General features: G+C 37.9%; 1 protein-coding gene across 1 annotated transcript in view; it reads left to right on the top strand.

The window, feature by feature from the left end:
* Positions 1–2,186: 2,186 nt before the first annotated feature.
* The window catches only part of LOC5568204 (beta-1,4-glucuronyltransferase 1), a 125,123-nt gene continuing 108,680 nt past the window's right edge, over positions 2,187–18,629 (top strand). Inside the window, exon 1 of the mRNA XM_021851372.1 lies at positions 2,187–3,144. Within this exon, the coding sequence (XP_021707064.1) occupies positions 3,136–3,144 (9 nt within the window). The 5' untranslated portion in view covers positions 2,187–3,135. The remainder of the gene's footprint in view (positions 3,145–18,629) is intronic.

Genomic DNA, 18,629 nt, shown 5'->3' with positions numbered 1-18,629 from the left:
AGAAGGGAGCATTAGTGCGCATCCACATGCGAATCGAATGCACCATTTTCAAAATAAGGTTTCTCGAAAAGGTTTTGAAAAAATCCCAACTTCGGTGAGGAACCGATTCTAACTTTTTAACCGCGCTGACTATAATGAACGTAAAAACGAAAATATATTTTAACGAAATTATTTGTATCAAACATCTTAGAAAATGTTCTGCATGAGCCCAGAAGTTTCATGATACAAATTGAAGTATAAACATTTTTTTCCTACTCGCAAAAATTCTGAACAACATCTTTTTTAAGAAAGTATATTTAACTGGCAAAATTTTAGCAGTTTTACGCAAACATACTGGTGGCATTTTTTAAGAAATTTCTCAAGTCAATTTTAGCTTTTGTGGAAACTTTTATAATGGGTATCTTAACACATGGAAATCCACAACCAATCTACAGTATGACATCATTGCAATTGTAACTGAATTGGAGAATGTTAATTGAGAGCATGGATTAGATTAGATGAACTAAAGAACAAAATTTATGGAAAAATCGCCTACAGAAGTGTTTACAATTGAAACAAATAAAACAACCACCGTTATAAGTCTCTAAGAATTTGTATAAAATTATATGTATATTTAAATATCGATGGATTCTCATGCCTCGACATGGAATTCAACAAATATTAAATCGTATTTTGAAATTTACTTGAGAATATGTCAAGCAAATGAGATGGGGTGTTAAAGACACGTGGGGTTTTAAGGGATTGAGCTTCTTCATCAAGTTTAACAAGTCACAAAAACATCGAAAGTCGATATTTCAGTCATATGAAATGCTTGATTAGCTTGATTTGTGGATTGTGGGCTGCATAGGGGATGTCCATTAAAGTATACTGCCCATAACTGCATAATAGTCACATTCGACATTTTTGACAAATTGGAGTTAATACCATGGAGAGTCATCAAATAATAAAGACTTTCGATCAACTTACTGAAATCTGTGAGATTGTTCTAGAAAATTCGAAAAAAAAAAGTTGTTTTGTCACATTGGCAATCATAACTGCATAACAGTCACATTGGGATTATAAATGAGCCTCGTAATGTAATAGCAATGAAATTTCTATCAGAATTATTTTCTTACTATTCATCTAGTATGCGATGTGAGTTGAACAAAATATCAGCCTCAAATAAGCACTTTTGAGTTCCTGATAATTTTTAGAAATTTTAGTTTTCTCTCTTACTGCCATAAAATGCACACTTGGTATTCCATTTACTCAATGCCTACTTTTGTCGAATGTTACAAATATGCAGTTATGGGCAGTATAGTATTGTAGGTTCCAGATATTAAAAACGTTTCAAACATTTTTATTCGAATGTTATAGGCTAAGTACATTTAACTACAAAACTATGAACCATTTTTAAGAGAAATATGTTAGTAACAAAGAAGATAAGTATATTTAATTAAGATCGTGACGCAGACAAAAACTTTTGAAAATTTTATTTAGATTTCAGTTTCTAATAATTTTAATAGGAAAAGTCTGTTTTTGAAAATAAGTGGGGTGTTAAGGGATTATCTTTTCTAATTCTTGCAAGTTACTTAACTCATTCATCTTATGCCTTAAAATATTCCAAAATACTCTTGGATTGTTCCGTGAAGAAGAAGTGCTTTGTAAAAGTTAAGGGGTCTACTTTAAAAAATATCTGACATTGTCTGTTCTCGAAATAAACTTCTTGGAAATACACTTTTCTTCAGTATTTATTCGACCATGCTACTGAGTGTTTCATGTAAATATGTTGTATAGTGTAGTGTTTTATTTACAGGACAAATTGGCCATTTCTCCTATTTAAGCTAAAGGTTGTTGAAATTTTAGGATGCGTAAACGGTAAATACATAGGTTATGATCCAGTTGCATATAAGTATACAAATCATTTCAAGACAATTTTATGATGTTTTGATAGTTTCCAAATGGGATTAATTTGAATTAATGTATCGTTTTGCTAATAAAGTCGAAACTTTGATACAAATACTATATTCACAAGCGTTCCATGGGCAGAGTCTGAAACCATAACAGTCGCATTGCCAATCAGCTGAACTGAATGAAAACGGTGTGAATGAAAAAGTGCAAAATTTCCCCAAACAAAACTACGGCGCATGCTCCGCCATTTGACAGTGGCCCCGATAAGGATTTGGGAAATTTACCAGGGCTGTTAAGAACGCATTTGACAGTTCCTTCAGAACGCTGAAAATTATATTCCTCTGTTTTCGTTACCATGTCCTTGCTATCTGATAGGGTAGTGAAATTACGCCTGGATATCAAAAGAAGCTGCTCTCACTTTCAAAGCACATGGTAATTAGAAAGAACCCTTTCGGAGTTTCATTTAGAGAGCTGTGTGATAAGAACCAAAAGAGGGTGTGTTTAAAAAGGGAGTCTTCCTGTGACAGTGAAAGTGGAAATCACTGCTGGTGGTCAACATTATGGCGGCTTTAACCTGACGTGTTTAGGATGTCATTCAATTGAAACAACTCATGAATAAGTAGTCAAGTTTTTGTTTATATATGTATGAATTGCAAAAAACACTGAATCAGTGCAAAAAGTGCATTGGATGGACGAATTAAAAGTGAATTTGGTGCGCTCAAAGGGAAACTTGCAATCGATAAATTGATTTTTGGGATTCCCTCCGGAAGTCTCGTCGCTGTTCGAAGGTTGAATGTGTTTACGTTTTGTTCCGTCCGTTCGCTGAAATGCAATAAGGACGCAAAATTGCCTCACAATCGATAGTATCATACTGAATAGTTTATGAAACTGAGCAATAATTCATATTCCAGTTATTGACTGCAAGACAGACGGCTGACGCCAATCGAAAAGGGGCTGAGGCAGAAGCTCGTTCTCATATAGTGATAAAGGAGTGCGAATGAATGGTGGCAAAATGGAGCTTCTTCTATGACATCAGTGCTATTCCGTCGGGCTTGGGGCGTGTTTTGCTACAATTGGACGCTCGCTTTGTGCTATCTAGTTGTTGTTTGGCGTTGAATTTCATTTGAATTTGTGCGTGTTTAGTGCAAAGTTTAGCTTTCAAAAGTTTTGTCAGCAATTCGTTCAAAACTGGAGGATGAAATTAGATCCTCTGAAACGGATCTAATCAACAAAATCGACTCATCAATGTTTCAGGTAAGCCAACAATTCTGATATTACATCACACTGCAATGATTTAAGGCACTTAAAAAAAATATCGTTCAAAATTTTACTAATATCAAAGTTTTAAAACCTATCGCCGATAACCAAGCACCATGCAAAATCGTCGGTTTGATTTCACACACATGATCCCGATCAACTCAGCCCATTCTTCAAACTCATTTTTGATCTTCCTTCATAGGGGCGGTCCATATATTACGTACAGCAATTTTGAAGATTTTTCAACCCGCCTCCCTCCATGATAAGATTTTTTGTATGAAAATAAAAAATAAATTGTATGGCGCGTGAGAAATCACACTCTCCTCATAAACCCTTACGTAATTAATAGACGCCCCCAATGGAGTAAAACGCCAATTGTCGAAGACTCTAAACTCTCACCAAATGTTGAGTAGCCTGTGATATTCCTAGGGGATGTACATCATCTAGCTATAATGGGCAATTCAACTAATGGTGAAATTCCCCATATAAAACTGTATATATACATCTAGCCTGGTCCAAATATCCATAGCGTTTAATATATAAATATGCAGCTTTTCAATAAGATCAAGCTGAAGGTCGTGGGTTGAAATCCCGATGGTTGAGGATCTTATCGTTTTTAAAACATTCTTGACTTCCTAGGGCGTAGATAATCTTTATGCTTGCCACGATATTCACATGTAAAAGCAGTTGAATTGGCAAAAAAGATCTCAGTAGAAGTGCACTAAAGTGTTTTTTGCACGGTTGTTTTACACGGCATTTTTATACGGTTTTCTGAATTATCAATGCATTTCTTCACACGGAAATTGACACGGGTTTTTTTCACGGATTCCGAAATTATATATAAAATGAAAGTTAAAATCCTATTTTGCAAAAAGGTGTGATACCTTAAATTTCATGTAAACATCAATGAAACCAATGTTTTATACAACTTTGACTAGCTGTAGCTCAAAATTGTGACGTACTGAAATATTTCTGAAAACGGCATCAGATTCAGCGAATAGAGATACATCATTTGATCCTTGAGACACGCAAAAATGTAATTATTTGTTACGCTGTGTAATGAACATTGTTTTTGCAATTCCTACTCTTTACATAGGGAGCCGAATCCTGTTCTTTACACTTTAGATTCACTTGGGCAGTGTGTTTGAAAGATACAAAGCTCATATTTGTCCTCAATATGCATCGTACTAAATGCGTCTTATTACAAAGCTTCAGACAATTTGGCCGAGAAAAACCCCCATGCCAAAGTGAATCCTGGAAGTGCCCAAGTAGCTTTGCACCCTGTAAGACAGTTATATTGTTATGTGCAGCAATAGTTTTAGGGAATGTTTTTGCTTTACAAACTTTTGTAAGTTGAATTTTGAAGAGAATGAAGAGCTTGAGCTTGAGATTAATTGGACGCCCGTGGTTGCTATTCCAGTATCACCAGATCAGCTTACACAAGGAACCAACCAGATGACTTCTGAGACTAACAAACACCCTCAGTGTATAAGTACTGGTGATCTTCTGTTTTAGGCAACAATGGCGCCTGCCACGTCAGAATGCAGACCAAGGGGAAGGGGGAGGAATTGATAATACGTTGAACTGGCTCCCATAGTAGGCCGGATATACCACTGCATCTACACCAGTTCATGCAGGAAGGTCTAGGGCTGGTATAATTTTATGACAGAGAGGCTTGCTGTATTAGGCGTAAAAAAGGCGTGCCATATTGAATGGAAGCGTAGAAAAATGGTTGTTTTGTCCGTTTCTAGCTCTAGCAAATGCTATGAACTGTGATAGATTAGGAGTGGAAGATAGAAGCAAGTGAAATAAAAGCACAAAGTACAAAAAAGGGACGGGCCTGGGATTGAACTCATGAACTTCTGCATACGAGGCAGAAGCGGTAGCCATAAGACTATATTAAGACAATTTGATTCGAGTAATGACTTAACATCCAACTGGCTTAATGAAAAAAAAAGTCAATATTTTCATTGCTTTCAGCATAATAATTTGGCAAACATTGCATTGCCTTCAAAGACAAAGTTATTCAGCATTGGAGTTACCATGATTTCGCAATAGCACCTAATATCACTATTAATATGTTTGTGTTAATCTGTACCGTATATAACAAGGTTTTTTTTTTTTTAAAGACACTAGACAACGGACTAGCATGCAACGCCCTGTGGCACAGTCGGAAAACAGTCCTCACGAAAAGTCTTAATCAGTGGATTTTTCCAAAACTTTTTCATCACACAAACACGTCGGAACTCTGAACAAACGAAACAGTGAATCGTGTAAATGCGGTGGCCTGAATGCACCTCATGACAGGCAAAATCCCATTTTTACTTGTTTAGATTTATAATTAACAATAAAAAAATATAATTTGGCCTATTGTGCAGTTTCGATTTTTGGCAAACTAATTTGATATGTGGTACGCCCATTTTTCTGTGATAAGTGGTTTACTACGAACTCTCACCTAATTATGTTCAATCTTCTCACTATTTTTGGTCAGTATTCGTTCAGAATGTGAAGCAAAATTCTTACAAATTTCGAAAAAAAAGAAACCTGCGATAAGGGCTTCAATCTCTAAAATGACTAGGTGATATTTTGAAAGAAATCCTTGCGGATATCAGAATTACAAGCAATTTTTTTTTTATGAAACTCCAGGCAACAAAGTCACAGTTTCAAGGGGAATATTTCATGGAGATTCCAACATAATCGTGAACCCAATTCTTCTGGAATTCTGGTTTAGTTGATTACAACATTTTGGATAGAACCATGGGCGTAGCCAGGATTTTCGTCAGGGAGGGAAACTTTAAACTATGAAGGACATTCATCATTCACAGTTAACAAATTGGAGCTCAGAACCATTTTTGAGTATTTTTTTTTCTGAATAGCATTTCCATTAACGGTTTGGAAAATTCCATGGTGAAAAAAGATAGAAAGTTTCACTCACGAATTTTTGCTAGTATACCTAAAATAGTTGTTCTAAGTATTCTATAGAGGAATCCATCAGAAATTTTCCAAGAAAATGCCTCAGGATTCCTGTAGATTTCTTCAGGAGTCGATAGTTATTATATCTCGATTAGTTGTTCTATCAAATGAATAAATTTTAAAAACTTAAAGCATAAATTAGTGAATTGTGCCCTATCATTTGCTGCAAAGACTCTTCTGTAAACTATTTCAAAGATGTCTTTAATATTTTTTACCAGGATTTCTCTAAGTACTTTTCTTAAAATTCCTTCAAATGCTTCAGGAATTCTTCTTATTTCTTCCTTTACTTTACATTCAGAATTCCTCCAGGGATTTTTTTCAGGAATTCGAAAAATGTTTATTTTTGCAATCATTTCAAAATTATTTTAAAGATTTTTTCTAAATTTTATCTTTATCTGTGTCTTTAGATATTTTAAAGATATTTCTTTAGACATTGCTCCTAATATTTTGTCTTGCAATCTGCCATACATGTTCCAGAATTCTATCAATGATTCTTCAATGGATATCTTTGGAAGATTTGTAGAGGAATCCTAGAGAAATATAGGATATGGGGGCGGACCTGGTGTAGTGGTTAGAACACACGCCTCTCACGCCGAGGACTTGGGATCGAATCCCATCCCCGAGATAGTCACTGAAAATTTCAGTGACGACTTCCTTCGGAAGGGAAGTAAAGCCGTTGGTCCCGAGATGAACTAGCCCAGGGTTAAAAATCTCGTTAATAAAGATAGAAAAAAAAAATATAGGATAATATAGTTGAACTACTGAAGGCAAATTAATAGAAAAAATCTTGTAATATATTTTTGGGCAATCTCTGTCTAAGAGAATGCTTGGAGATGTTCGGAGTTATTTTCAGAAGTGAAATGGCATTTCTGGAAGAATTTCAAAAAGGATTCTTGGAGGAATTCTCACAGGAAGTTATTCATAAGGAACACAAGAAAAAAAAATCTTGAAGTGATTCTGAAAAATATATGATTCTTAAAGCGTTTGTTTTCAGTTCCTCATCAGGTTTTGGGAGATACCTCACAAGATCCACTGCAGAATGTTGATTAGACTTTTGACTGATGTTCAGTAAAAACTGCGGCAGAAGTATGATTTTTAGTTGGGCTTCAAGGATTATTCACAAAGTTCATAATGACGAAATTTTACCTAAACATAAAATCAGAATACTAATTTTAAAAATTCAAACAAAAAATTATTTACCTCCTTAGTTTATGGATAAATTTTGATTTTTTTTTCTGTCGGCAAGGGGGGGATTCAACGGCCTTCCCCTGTCCCCACTGGCTACGCCCATGGATTGAACTTTTTACTTAATTTTGAGCAGAATTCTCAGCAATAAATTATATTGTTTTTTTTTAACTATTTCCGCCAGCTGACTTTCGTTCGATTATAAGAAAATGTTGGAATTTTCTATACATTATCCTTTAAAAGTCCGAGACGAGCCTTGAATTTTGAAATGACCACAATTCGGAGACTAGTAGATCAATAATTTGAAATAAATTTGATAGCCCTTTATTTGCTAAACAGCCTTGCCGAAGTCACCAACCTTCTAGCTAATTAGGGTCTTTAGATACAGATGGTTGAATGAAATGTGTTACTAGTGCCACCTAGTGGATAAATTCTCAATAAAATTTGTCATCGCTAGATAGTCCTTGATCTGCTGAATTACTTTGCCGAAGACACCAACCTTCTAGCTCATTTGGATGTTTAGATATCCATTTAAAACCAATTTTGGACCCCTCCTTGATTCATTCATTTAGTTAACATCTACACAGATAACACTGAATCAACAATTTCACGCCACAATACTCGGTTCGTGGCCGCATCTCTCCATCCTCGGTTCTGCCCCACGCTCGCCAATTTGATACGCACTTGATCCGCCCACCTAGCTCGCTGCGCTCGACGCCTTCTTGTACCAACCGGATTCGAACCGAACACCATCTTTGCAGGGTTGCTGTCCGGCATTCTTGCAACATGCCCTGCTCATCGTATCCTTCCAGCTTTGGCCACCTTCTGGATACTGGGTTCGCCGTAGAGTTGGGCGAACTCGTGGTTCATCCTTCGCCGCCACACACCGTTCTCCTGCACACCGCCGAAGATCGTCCTAAGCACCCGACGTTCGAAGACTCCAAATGCTTGCAGGTCCTCCTGGAGCATCGTTCACGTTTCATGCCCGTAGAGGACTACCGGTCTTATGAGCGTTTTGTACATGGCACGAAAGTCCATCACCTTGTCGTAGTCCCCGGTGGGATCCAAACGAACTGGAGTGTTCGCCTGAAACCTTCACACAATTTTTCACACCTTCTATCGTCGCTCTTATCAGTCTCGTGAGCTCCCCGAGAAAGCTGTTCTCGTCCATGATTTTCCATAGCTCTTCGCGGTCGATATTGTCGTATGCCGCCTTGAAAACGATGAAAAGTTGATGCGTTGGGACCTGGTATTCACGACATTTTTGGAGGATTTGCCGTACAGTAAAGATCTGGTCCGTTGTCGATCGGCCGTCAACGAAGCCGGCTTGATTACTTCCCACGAACTCGTTTACTACAGATGACAGACGATGGAAGATGATCTGGGATAATACTTTGTGGGCCGCATTTAGAATGGTGATCGCTCGAAAGTTCTCACAATCTAACTTGTCGCCTTTTTTGTAGATGGGACATATTATCCCTTCCTTCCACTCCTCCGGTAGCTGTTCTGTTTCCCAGATTGTGCCTATCAGCCGGTGCAGACAAATGGCCAGCCCCTCCGGACCCATGTTTATGAGTTCAGCCCCGATACCATCCTTACTAGCAGCTTTATTGTTCTTGGGCTGGTGAATGGCATCCTTAACCTTCCTCAAAGTGGGGGCTGGTTGGTTTCCATTATCCGCGGTACTGACGAAGGCATTTCCTCCGTTATCCCGTCCTTCATAACCTGTACTCTCAGCGCCATTCAGGTGCTCGTCGGAGTGCTGCTTCCACCTTTCGATCACCTCACGCTCGTCCGTCAAAATGCTCCCATCCTTATCCCTGCACATCTCGGCTCGCGGCACGAAGCCGTTGCGGGATGCGTTGAGCTTCTGATAGAACTTACGTGTTTCTTGAGACCGGCACAGCTATTCCATCTCATCGCACTCCGTCTCCTCCAGGCGGCGTTTTTTCTCCCGAAAGAGGCGGGTCTGCTGTGACCGTTTTCGTTTATATCGTTCCACGTTCTGCCGGGTCCCTTGCTGCAGCATGACCGCCCGCGCTGCATTCTTCTCCTCCAAAACCTCCTGGCACTCCTCGTCGAACCAATCTTTCCGTCGACTCCGTCCCACGTACACGACGTTGCTCTCAGCTGCATCGTTGATGGCTGCTTTCACTGTTCTCCAGCTGTCCTCAAGAGGGGCTTCGTCCAGCCGCTGCGACATCCGGTTGCTTGAGCCGCTCTAGGACATACCGGGGCGGCCGTCGGTACCGTACGTTGTTAACGACGGAGAGTTTTGGGCGCAGTTTGACCATCATCAGGATAGTGGTCAGAATCGATGTTAGCGCCACGATAGGTCCTGACGTCGATAATGTCGGAGAAGTGCCGACCATCAATCAGAACGTGGTCGATTTGCGATTCTGTCTGCTGTGGTGATCTCCAGGTGTATCGGTATGGAAGGCTGTGCTGGAAGTAGGTGCTGCGAATGGCCATATTCTTGGAGGTGGCAAAATCAATTAGTCGTAGGCCGTTTTCGTTCGTCAGCCGGTGGGCGCTGAACTTTCCAATCGTCGGTCTGAATTCCTCCTCCTGGCCAACCTGAGCGTTTAGATCTCCTATGATGATTTTGACGTCGTGGCTTGGGCAGCTGTCGTACTCGCGTTCGAGCTGCGTGTAAAAAGCGTGTTTATCATCATCAGTGCTTCCGGAGTGAGGGCTGTGCACGTTTATTATAATGAAGTTGAAGAACCGGCCTTTGATGCTCAACTTGCACATTCTCTCATTGATTGGCCAACACTTGATCACGCAACTCTGCATATCACCTATCACTATAAAAGCTGTACCCAGCTCATGTGTGTTGCCGCAGCTCTGGTAGATGGTATGGTTACCTCTAAACGTTCGCACCATTGATCTCTTCCAACACATTTCCTGCAACGCTACGATGTCGAATCCGCGGTCCTTCAGCACGTCGGCGAGTATGCGTGTGCTCCCGATGAAGTTGAGAGATTTACAGTTCCACGTACCAAGCTTCCAATCGCTAGTCCCTTTACGTCACTGTGGTCTTCGCCGATTGTCCCGGTTCGTATTCTTTCGTTGATTACTCGTTGCTTGATTTTTTTACGGCTGGCTTGCAGGGCCTGACACCAACCCCCTAGATTTCCGGAGGACCATTCCCTCTAAATGTTCGGAGGACCATAGTGCACAGTTTAGCTTAGAGTCCTTCTCTGGCACTCGGACGATGATCAGCCGCCCCTGACATGGGGAACAGACGCTGTTGTGAGCCGCTCCTAACATGGAGTACAGACGCTTAAGGTTTGCAGAAGCAAAAGCAAAAGCAAACCTCCCCTTCCCTGTCAGCATACGACCAAAGTTCCCACCGGGGGTTGGTTTTTCCGTTGCCAAGAGAAGGGGAAGGGGTCAGAGGGGATGTCAGACCCAAGGATTGTAAGACCAACTAACCGCATTTACTTCAACATTTATTTCAAATTAATTGATCTACTAGTCTTCGAATTGTGGTCATTTCAAAATTCAAGGTTTGTCTCGGACTTGTAAGGGTTAAAAATTGATCAGCCTCATAACGTTGTTTCCAAAATTCGAAGATCTCTTTATTATTTTTATCAACGCTACTCTTGATGCAATGTCAACAGATGTCAAAACGCGCATAAATATTTACTGTGTAGGGTTCCAGAAAAAAACTGCTGAATTTTTACGAGATGAAAATCTTGAAGTTGAATTAATTTCAGCTTTAACATTAGGGATTCAGTGTACATTACTGCTTATTGACGCTCAAAAATAGGGCTGTGCACTTCGAGGATTTATCGGCGATATCATATTGATGCAATATCGGTATCGTCGATATATCGAATTTACCATTATCGTTATCGAATTGATATCCAATAATTTGTAAAAGCAAAATCGATAATTTCTGCTTTTATTTGACATCAGTTGTTGCATTATGGCGTTTTTACTTGAATCATGTAGTCATACTATTCTGTAACTTGCGGGTATCTATAGTTTCATTGAAATATCTTCCAAATTTGCAATAAAATCCAGGAATGTTTTCTTGATTATCGGACCAACAATAGTTTTATCGATATTATAAAATATCGGGTCGAGAGATATCGGATATCGTATCGATAATATCGATAACGTCGATATTTGCACAGCCCTTCTCAAAAATATTGGTAATTGCTAGTGAAAAATAGCCAGGTGAAACTATTTATTTAAATGTAGTGGGACAAATTCAATTATTGAACGCTGAAAACTTTATTTTTTTTTTATATTTTTTTAATCCCTTGAATTATTTCGTGATAATCTTTTTTTGGGGTTAGATTATTCCACTTACTATAAAACAATCTGATAATGAAATTTTTTTTCAGCAGGATTAATTGTTGTTAAATATCTATTACATCAAATGGTTGTGAATAATAGTTTTTAAACTCCATTATATTTAACAAGAGCGCAAATCTGAAGAGTTTAAGGTGCAAGAAAAAATGGCTGAAAAACATAACTGAAAAAAGCAGTTTTCTCCATTTAAAACAATAAATTGATGAAAATAAGAACACACAGCCTTTTTATTTGGAAAACAAAAGAGCTGTGTGTTTTTATTTTCTTCGATTTGTCTATTTAAAAAGCAAAAACTGCTTTTTCAGTTTTGACTTTTGCATCATTTTTACTTGGGCCTTAACATCCGTTCAAGCCGAAAACTTGATCGGTTGGTCACTAGCTGGTGGTGACCAACCGATTAAGTTTTAAGCTCAAACGGATATTCGGTTCTACCGATTTGTGTTCTTGCGAATTTGAGGTTTGGCTTCGATTCATCTTCACCTTAAATAAACATACAATCCATTTTCACAATTTAGTTGTGAATGTTACACAATTGGTCGGCGTTAAGTCAGAGGGGACCAAGTACAAAACTTGGAAAAATTGGATTATTCTCTCATTAGATGCGAAATTAACTTACCTCCGTTACACTTTGATCAGATTTAAAGAATGCTGTAAACTGCGAGAGATATGTAATAAATTTACTTTGGATGATCAACAAAAATCGATAAAAGTGTGCAGTCAGAATGGACCAAGTGCTTATTACCATAACAGCGAAAATGATCAGCGCGCTGAGGAATGTGAGGAAATGAAAAACATTTCAGGAGATTTGTCTGATTTTTCAACATCGAATCATTCTTCTACTCATCCATCGATAGAAATTTATAAATATTGCTTAATTCGATGCATTTGAATTTGATTTTTGACCATTTACCATATTTGGATGGGTGGTCAGAAATTGCAACAAATTCTGTGCAGACAGAGCGGACCAAGTGTTGAAAAGCAATAAAATGATAGATTACTGCATTTTTTGAGTCAATTTCAGAGTCCGATAGAAGTTTACGGTAGTCCTATGGTGTATGTATGGCATGTCTTAGGACCCGCTCATTGGGCCAGCATATTTTGGTCGGTACTCAATATTTTCGCTTGGTCCACTCTGACTGAACGCATATTTGAATATTTCTGGTCTTCAATGCCCTGACCATGGAAAACCTTCATTTTCAAGCTATCATAATGTCACTGATTTTGGTATTTACTATATGGATTATTTAAGAATTCATGATACTCGTGTCGAAGGGTCTCGATAATCTGTTTATCTTAGAGATATGCACCCAATTTGACCATACAAGCATTAAATGATTGTTATTTTCCTAGAAAACTTGTTTTGTGACTGCAGGGACTTCTTCATTGATTGAAGCGCACTCCAAGACTTTTGGTTATCGAATGATTTTATTGTTGAGTTCGTTTCCATCGAGACCCATAGAGAATGCAACACACGGGTGGTCAACCACTTGGGTGACCTGATTAAGAAAATGCTTGCGTATGTTTTAATTTCGCAGCGGATGTTTATACCGGCGAATTAAAACATAGCAGTTCAGCAGTTGCTTGTTTTTACCAAAATACAATGTTGCGAAATCAACATTGCCGGTTAGAAGTTTTACACCACACCTTCCCCCTTTTGGAAGAATAATGTAGCATAGCGAAATTATTCTCGGAATTGAAAAAAAAAATTGAATGCTTTCTCGATGAATCTCTTATTCTTAATATGTAAGGTTCCATTGTTGTGAATTCTTAAAATTACACTTTTTATTACATTTTTTTTTATTATAATTTTGTTATGGTTTCAACTGTTAGACTATTGTTTTTTGATAATTCTGTTTTTATGTACTATTTGATGATTTTTTGAATTGTCTTCTATTGTAACATTAGGATGATTTATGTTAATAATTTTGAAAGGACCTGTATAAACTTGATCTAGCTTCCTACGATTTTCTTTTTGAAGATAAACAGTATCTCCTATTGTTATGTTTATTGGACTGGAACTAGTTGTAGAAATTCTTTTCTGTTTTGCTACATCGAGTAATTCTCTGGCTTTTACTGCTGCTGTTTTTAGCTTGAATTTAAGCTCATTATGATAATTTTCAATATTATATACTGGATCGATAGTGTTAACGTTTTTTAGAGATGAAGGGTAATTTGGCTGTCTTCCGAATACCAATTCAAAAGGTGTGTATTGGTGATCGGAATGTGGAGAAGTATTGTAGCAGAAACAATAATATGGAATCCATTGGTCCCAATCATCGTATTCTGCATTTACAAAGCTTCTTAGGAATTCGTTCAAGACTTTATGATTTCGTTCGAGGCTACCAACTGTTTCATGATGGTAAGCCGTTGAAAATTTGTGATCTATTGAAAGCAATTTGTTAATTTCTTCGAAAACTTCATTTTTATATTCCGTACCAAGGTCTGTTTTAATTTGAAGTGGGCATCCATGGACTAGTATAAACTTTTCCACGAATGCTTTAGCTAAAGTTTTGGCTTGTTTATCTGGAATTGGTTCTATTACTACGAATTTGGAAAGTTCACATTGAATAGTTTTGGCATAACGATTGCCATGCTGAGATTTGGTAAAAGGTCCAACAGTGTCTATTGATATTAAGTCAAAACATTTCATTGGTGTTTCTGTTTTAATTAATTTTTCTTTAGTATGCTTCGAATGTTTGTTTTGTATACATTTGGAACAGTTTTTAATATAAAATCTAATAGTATTTAGCATATCGTTCCAATAATAATTAGAACGTAACCTTTTATAGAGTCTTGACGTGCCTACATGTCCTCCAGTAGGGCTGTCGTGGTACTCTTTGATGAGATTGTTTATGATTTCAGTATCTGTTATAACTTGTGCGGTTGTGTACAGCACGATTTTTGTATTTTTCAGTGTAGTATTACAAATTTCCTTAAAAATTTGCTTATTTACTCGTTGGAATATCAAGTTGTTATTTGCAATTGCTATTTTTCTGATATTCAACTTTTTGGTCATAGTGTCGACTTTTTCAATAATTGTTTTTAGTATATTTGCATCGATGTAATTATAATGAAATTGCGCTAGAGCAAAGTCATTTTTCATATTTTTATTCATTATTCGTACGTTAATAATGTTGTTAATACTTTCGAAAGTCAGTTTCGGTAGGCTGAATGCATCCAGGTTGTTTACAGAATCATAAGCACAGAGGTGATCAGTCTCATTCGCTTTGTGACTCTGCGGTTCGTCAAGTTCGGGAGTTTTTCTCTTAGACATGGATCTGGTTTGAACGGGCAAGATTGATAAGCTCTTAAGTTGTTCAGAATCGATCTCAATGCGTGATAATGCGTCAGGACCAACATTTTCCTTCCCACTAACATGCACAACATCAAAATTGTACTCTTCAAGATCTAATCGAATAGACTAAGGGACGATGATCTGTTTTCACCAAAAATCGTCGTCCGTATAGGTATGGCCTAAAGTAGTTAATGGCCCAGTAAATGGCTAACAATTCTTGTTCAATTGTAGCTTTGTTTTGCTCACCTTTAGTGAACGTCCTACTCGCATAGGCTACGGGTAGTTCAATGTCTCCGTGAAGCTGCGATAAGACTGCTCCGCAAGCTATTTTAGAGGCATCGGTACATAGGATGAAGGTTTTGTTGAAATCCGGAAATTTCAGGATTTGTGGGTTTAATAAGTTTTCTTTTAAGGACACAAATGCATCTTTGCATTGTATTGTCCACTCAAATTTAGCATTTTTCTGCAGCAATTTATTGAGGGGTGCTGCTAATTCTGAAAAATAGGGAATATATCGCCTATAATAATTACAAAACGCGACGAATCTTCTGACTTCGTCCGCATTTTTAGGAATTGGATAATTGGCAATTACTGAGTATTTGCTTTTATCCGGTTGAATACCCTCTGCTGAAATGTGATGTCCTAAATAAGTGACATCAGCACAGAAGAAATTACATTTCGCAGGGTTTAACTTAAGGTTGTAGTTTCTTAACTTTTCGAAAACATGTTGCAAATTTTTCAAATGGTGCTCAATCGAACATCCAATAACAATGATGTCATCTATGTACAAGAAAGCACATTCAATGGGTAATCCACTTAGGGCGATTGCCATCATACGCTGGAAACTGTTTGGTGAGATATTCAAACCAAACGGTAAACGCGTGAATTGGTAATGACCGTTATTTGTGGAGAAGGCAGTAAATTTCTTGGAATTTGCTTCTAAAGGAATCTGGTGGAAACCTGACATCAAGTCAAGTGTTGAAAAATATCTTGCTCTATCGAGTTGATCGAGAATATCATCGATTCTTGGTAGAGGGAATTTATCTGCCACAATCTTTTTATTAAGTTGCCTGAAATCAACAACGAGTCTCCATTTTGGGTCACCCGTTGTGGATTTCTTCGGTACTAATAAAATCGGGGAGTTATACGGACTAACCGAAGGCTCGATCATATTATCCGTTATCATTTTATCAATCTGGCTATTAATTTCCACACGTTGGGATTCCGGTGTCCGGTAATTTTTTATGTAAACCGGACTGGGATCCGTCAAAGCAATTGTTTGCTCATAAAAATTGTTAAAAGTTAAGGAATCTTCTTGTAATGCAAAAATATCGTTATATTTATTGCATAGATCAAGCAGTTGAGGCTTACACTCATCAGGAGTGTTTGAAAGGTTTAATTTTTTTTCAATTTATCATTTCGATCAATCCTATCTGTTTGACCTAAAGACAGAATGTGAAAATTTTCCAATGGTATTATTGAATCATAAAATTTTGCATCGATTTTCACCACTTCTTCAGTGGTATTTATTAACTTTACAATTTGGTTATTTGCACTAATTATAGAGTTGGCACAGAAAATTCCTGGTTTAATCTGCATTGAGGGCATAACAAAATCTCTATCGGCCGCAAGGTGAATTTGTCTATACACCTCACATCGTGGAGGTAAAATAAATTCTCCGTTCATGTGGTCTTCGATAGTAATTTCAAACTCCTCTCCGTTAGAATTTCCAGTTAGAATCCATGCGTCATAATCGATTTTGCAGTGAAATTTTGTAAAAAAATCACGTCCAAGAATTCCATCAGTGGCTATGGGGAATTCTTGATGAACAATTTGAAATTTATGCGTAATTTCATTTTGGGGATTTACATTGACTGAAGTTATGATAGTACCAAACGTATCTACCGTATGATTGTTAATTCCTGTAATAGTGCATTTTTCATTTGTGTCTATAATTTGGTTTGGGTTAATTTTGTCGGGCTTCAAAATAGATACCTCAGCTCCTGTGTCGACCAGTAAAATCAGTAAAGAATCGGAGATACTTAATTTCATGGACACGAAATTAGAGCAATTCGATTCAATTCGATAGATTTTTATAGTCTCTGGAACTGAGCAATCGACACTTGGCCTGGTTGATGCATTAATTGTACATTTTGGTTGGGTACAGTTGTTGGATGGATTTGAGTTTGTGCCATGCCCCCAACTCCACCCTGTTGGGGGGACTGGTTGTTTCCCACTTCCGCATAGTAAACATTACGTGGGTGGAAATTTTGCCCTTGCGCTTGATAGTTATTGTAGTTTTGGCGCGGATATTGGAAACGCGATCCTCTCCCGCGATTTCCAGAATAAAAATGTTGAAACCTTCCCCGGTTTCCTGTGTTAAAATGATATCTTTGCTGCTGCTGTGATCCAAACCTTTGTTGTTGTGGCGGACCATTCCTGCGTCCTCTGTTATTTGTCCGGTAGGACAATATCTGTGGCTGCGCATCCGTAGTGGTATTTTCACGTACCTTCTGGATGGCGTGCTGGATCGTGCTGAACGATCCAGCCTTCAAAATAATTTTGGTATCATGGTTATTGATTTTCTTTGTGAGGGCGTCAACCCCGGCCTTGGTTGCCATTTTTAGAGCAACGTCAGGCGGAATATTGTCAGCCATGTATAAGGATGACAATTTGTTTGTTAGTGAGTCCACCTCCTCGCATAGCTTGTCACAATCCTTTTCTTTGATGGCGTTTAATTTCGCCATTAAAGCTTCTGGTGAGGTCTTTACCTCACACCTCTGCTTAACATCATTGATTAAATTTGCAGTCGAGTTGTAATTATTAGCCAGACCCAATCTGGCTTTGCCAGTGAGTCTGGTTCGAAGAAATTTGATTGCTGTGGTCTTGTTTGCTGCGTCCGTTAGCTCATCAAGTAGATTTGCCGAGTCGATGAACGCTTCTAAAGCGTCCGCCGATCCGTCGTACGTCTGTACGATGGATGTGGCTCCAATGGCATGATTATTGATTGTTTTATCAATCTGAATATTTCAATTGAGCGTTGCCAAACGTCAATCGTATAAAATTTGATGTTGTTTTGATAATTGTTCTTTATTGTGGTTAATAAACGTTTAGCCTGCTCAAGTTTTGCAATACGAATTCGTTGTGATTTGCGTAAATTTGTATCGTCGTTTAGTAACTTTAAAATTCCATTGAGTTCATTCTCCTCGTCTACCATAATAAATCTACCAACTACAGTTTATAAGAATCGTAAAAAAAACAGTTACATATCATTCACTCAATTCGTTAAACACATTAAATTAATAATCTACTGATCGTTCAGTTCGTACATCGAAATAAAGTCTGTAGTTGACACTTTGTTACATTTGTTATGAAATAAATCAAATAGTTTAAATATTGAGTCACTCACATTGATGTCGATGACTACGCCGTTCTCCTTTCATCATTTTAACACCGTCGGTATGTCAGGTAATGGGTTTCTTCAGCATTCTCATCCTTCGTCAGCGTTCCTCTCAGATCTCCAATCGTCACCTCCAATCTGTTCCTCTCCAATCTGCTTTTCTAATATTCTTCTCGGCACCAGTTTTCTGATTGGCTAACTATGAGCACACACTGTTTATTCACGCCGTCAAATTGTCACTCTTTACTTGACCATCCATAAACGCACATTTTAAATTCGACCGTGATGATTTATGTGGGAAAT

The sequence above is a fragment of the Aedes aegypti genome, chromosome 3, assembly GCF_002204515.2.
Source record: "Aedes aegypti strain LVP_AGWG chromosome 3, AaegL5.0 Primary Assembly, whole genome shotgun sequence".
Lineage (NCBI taxonomy): Eukaryota > Metazoa > Arthropoda > Insecta > Diptera > Culicidae > Aedes > Aedes aegypti.
This window is presented reverse-complemented; position numbering and strand designations above follow the sequence as displayed.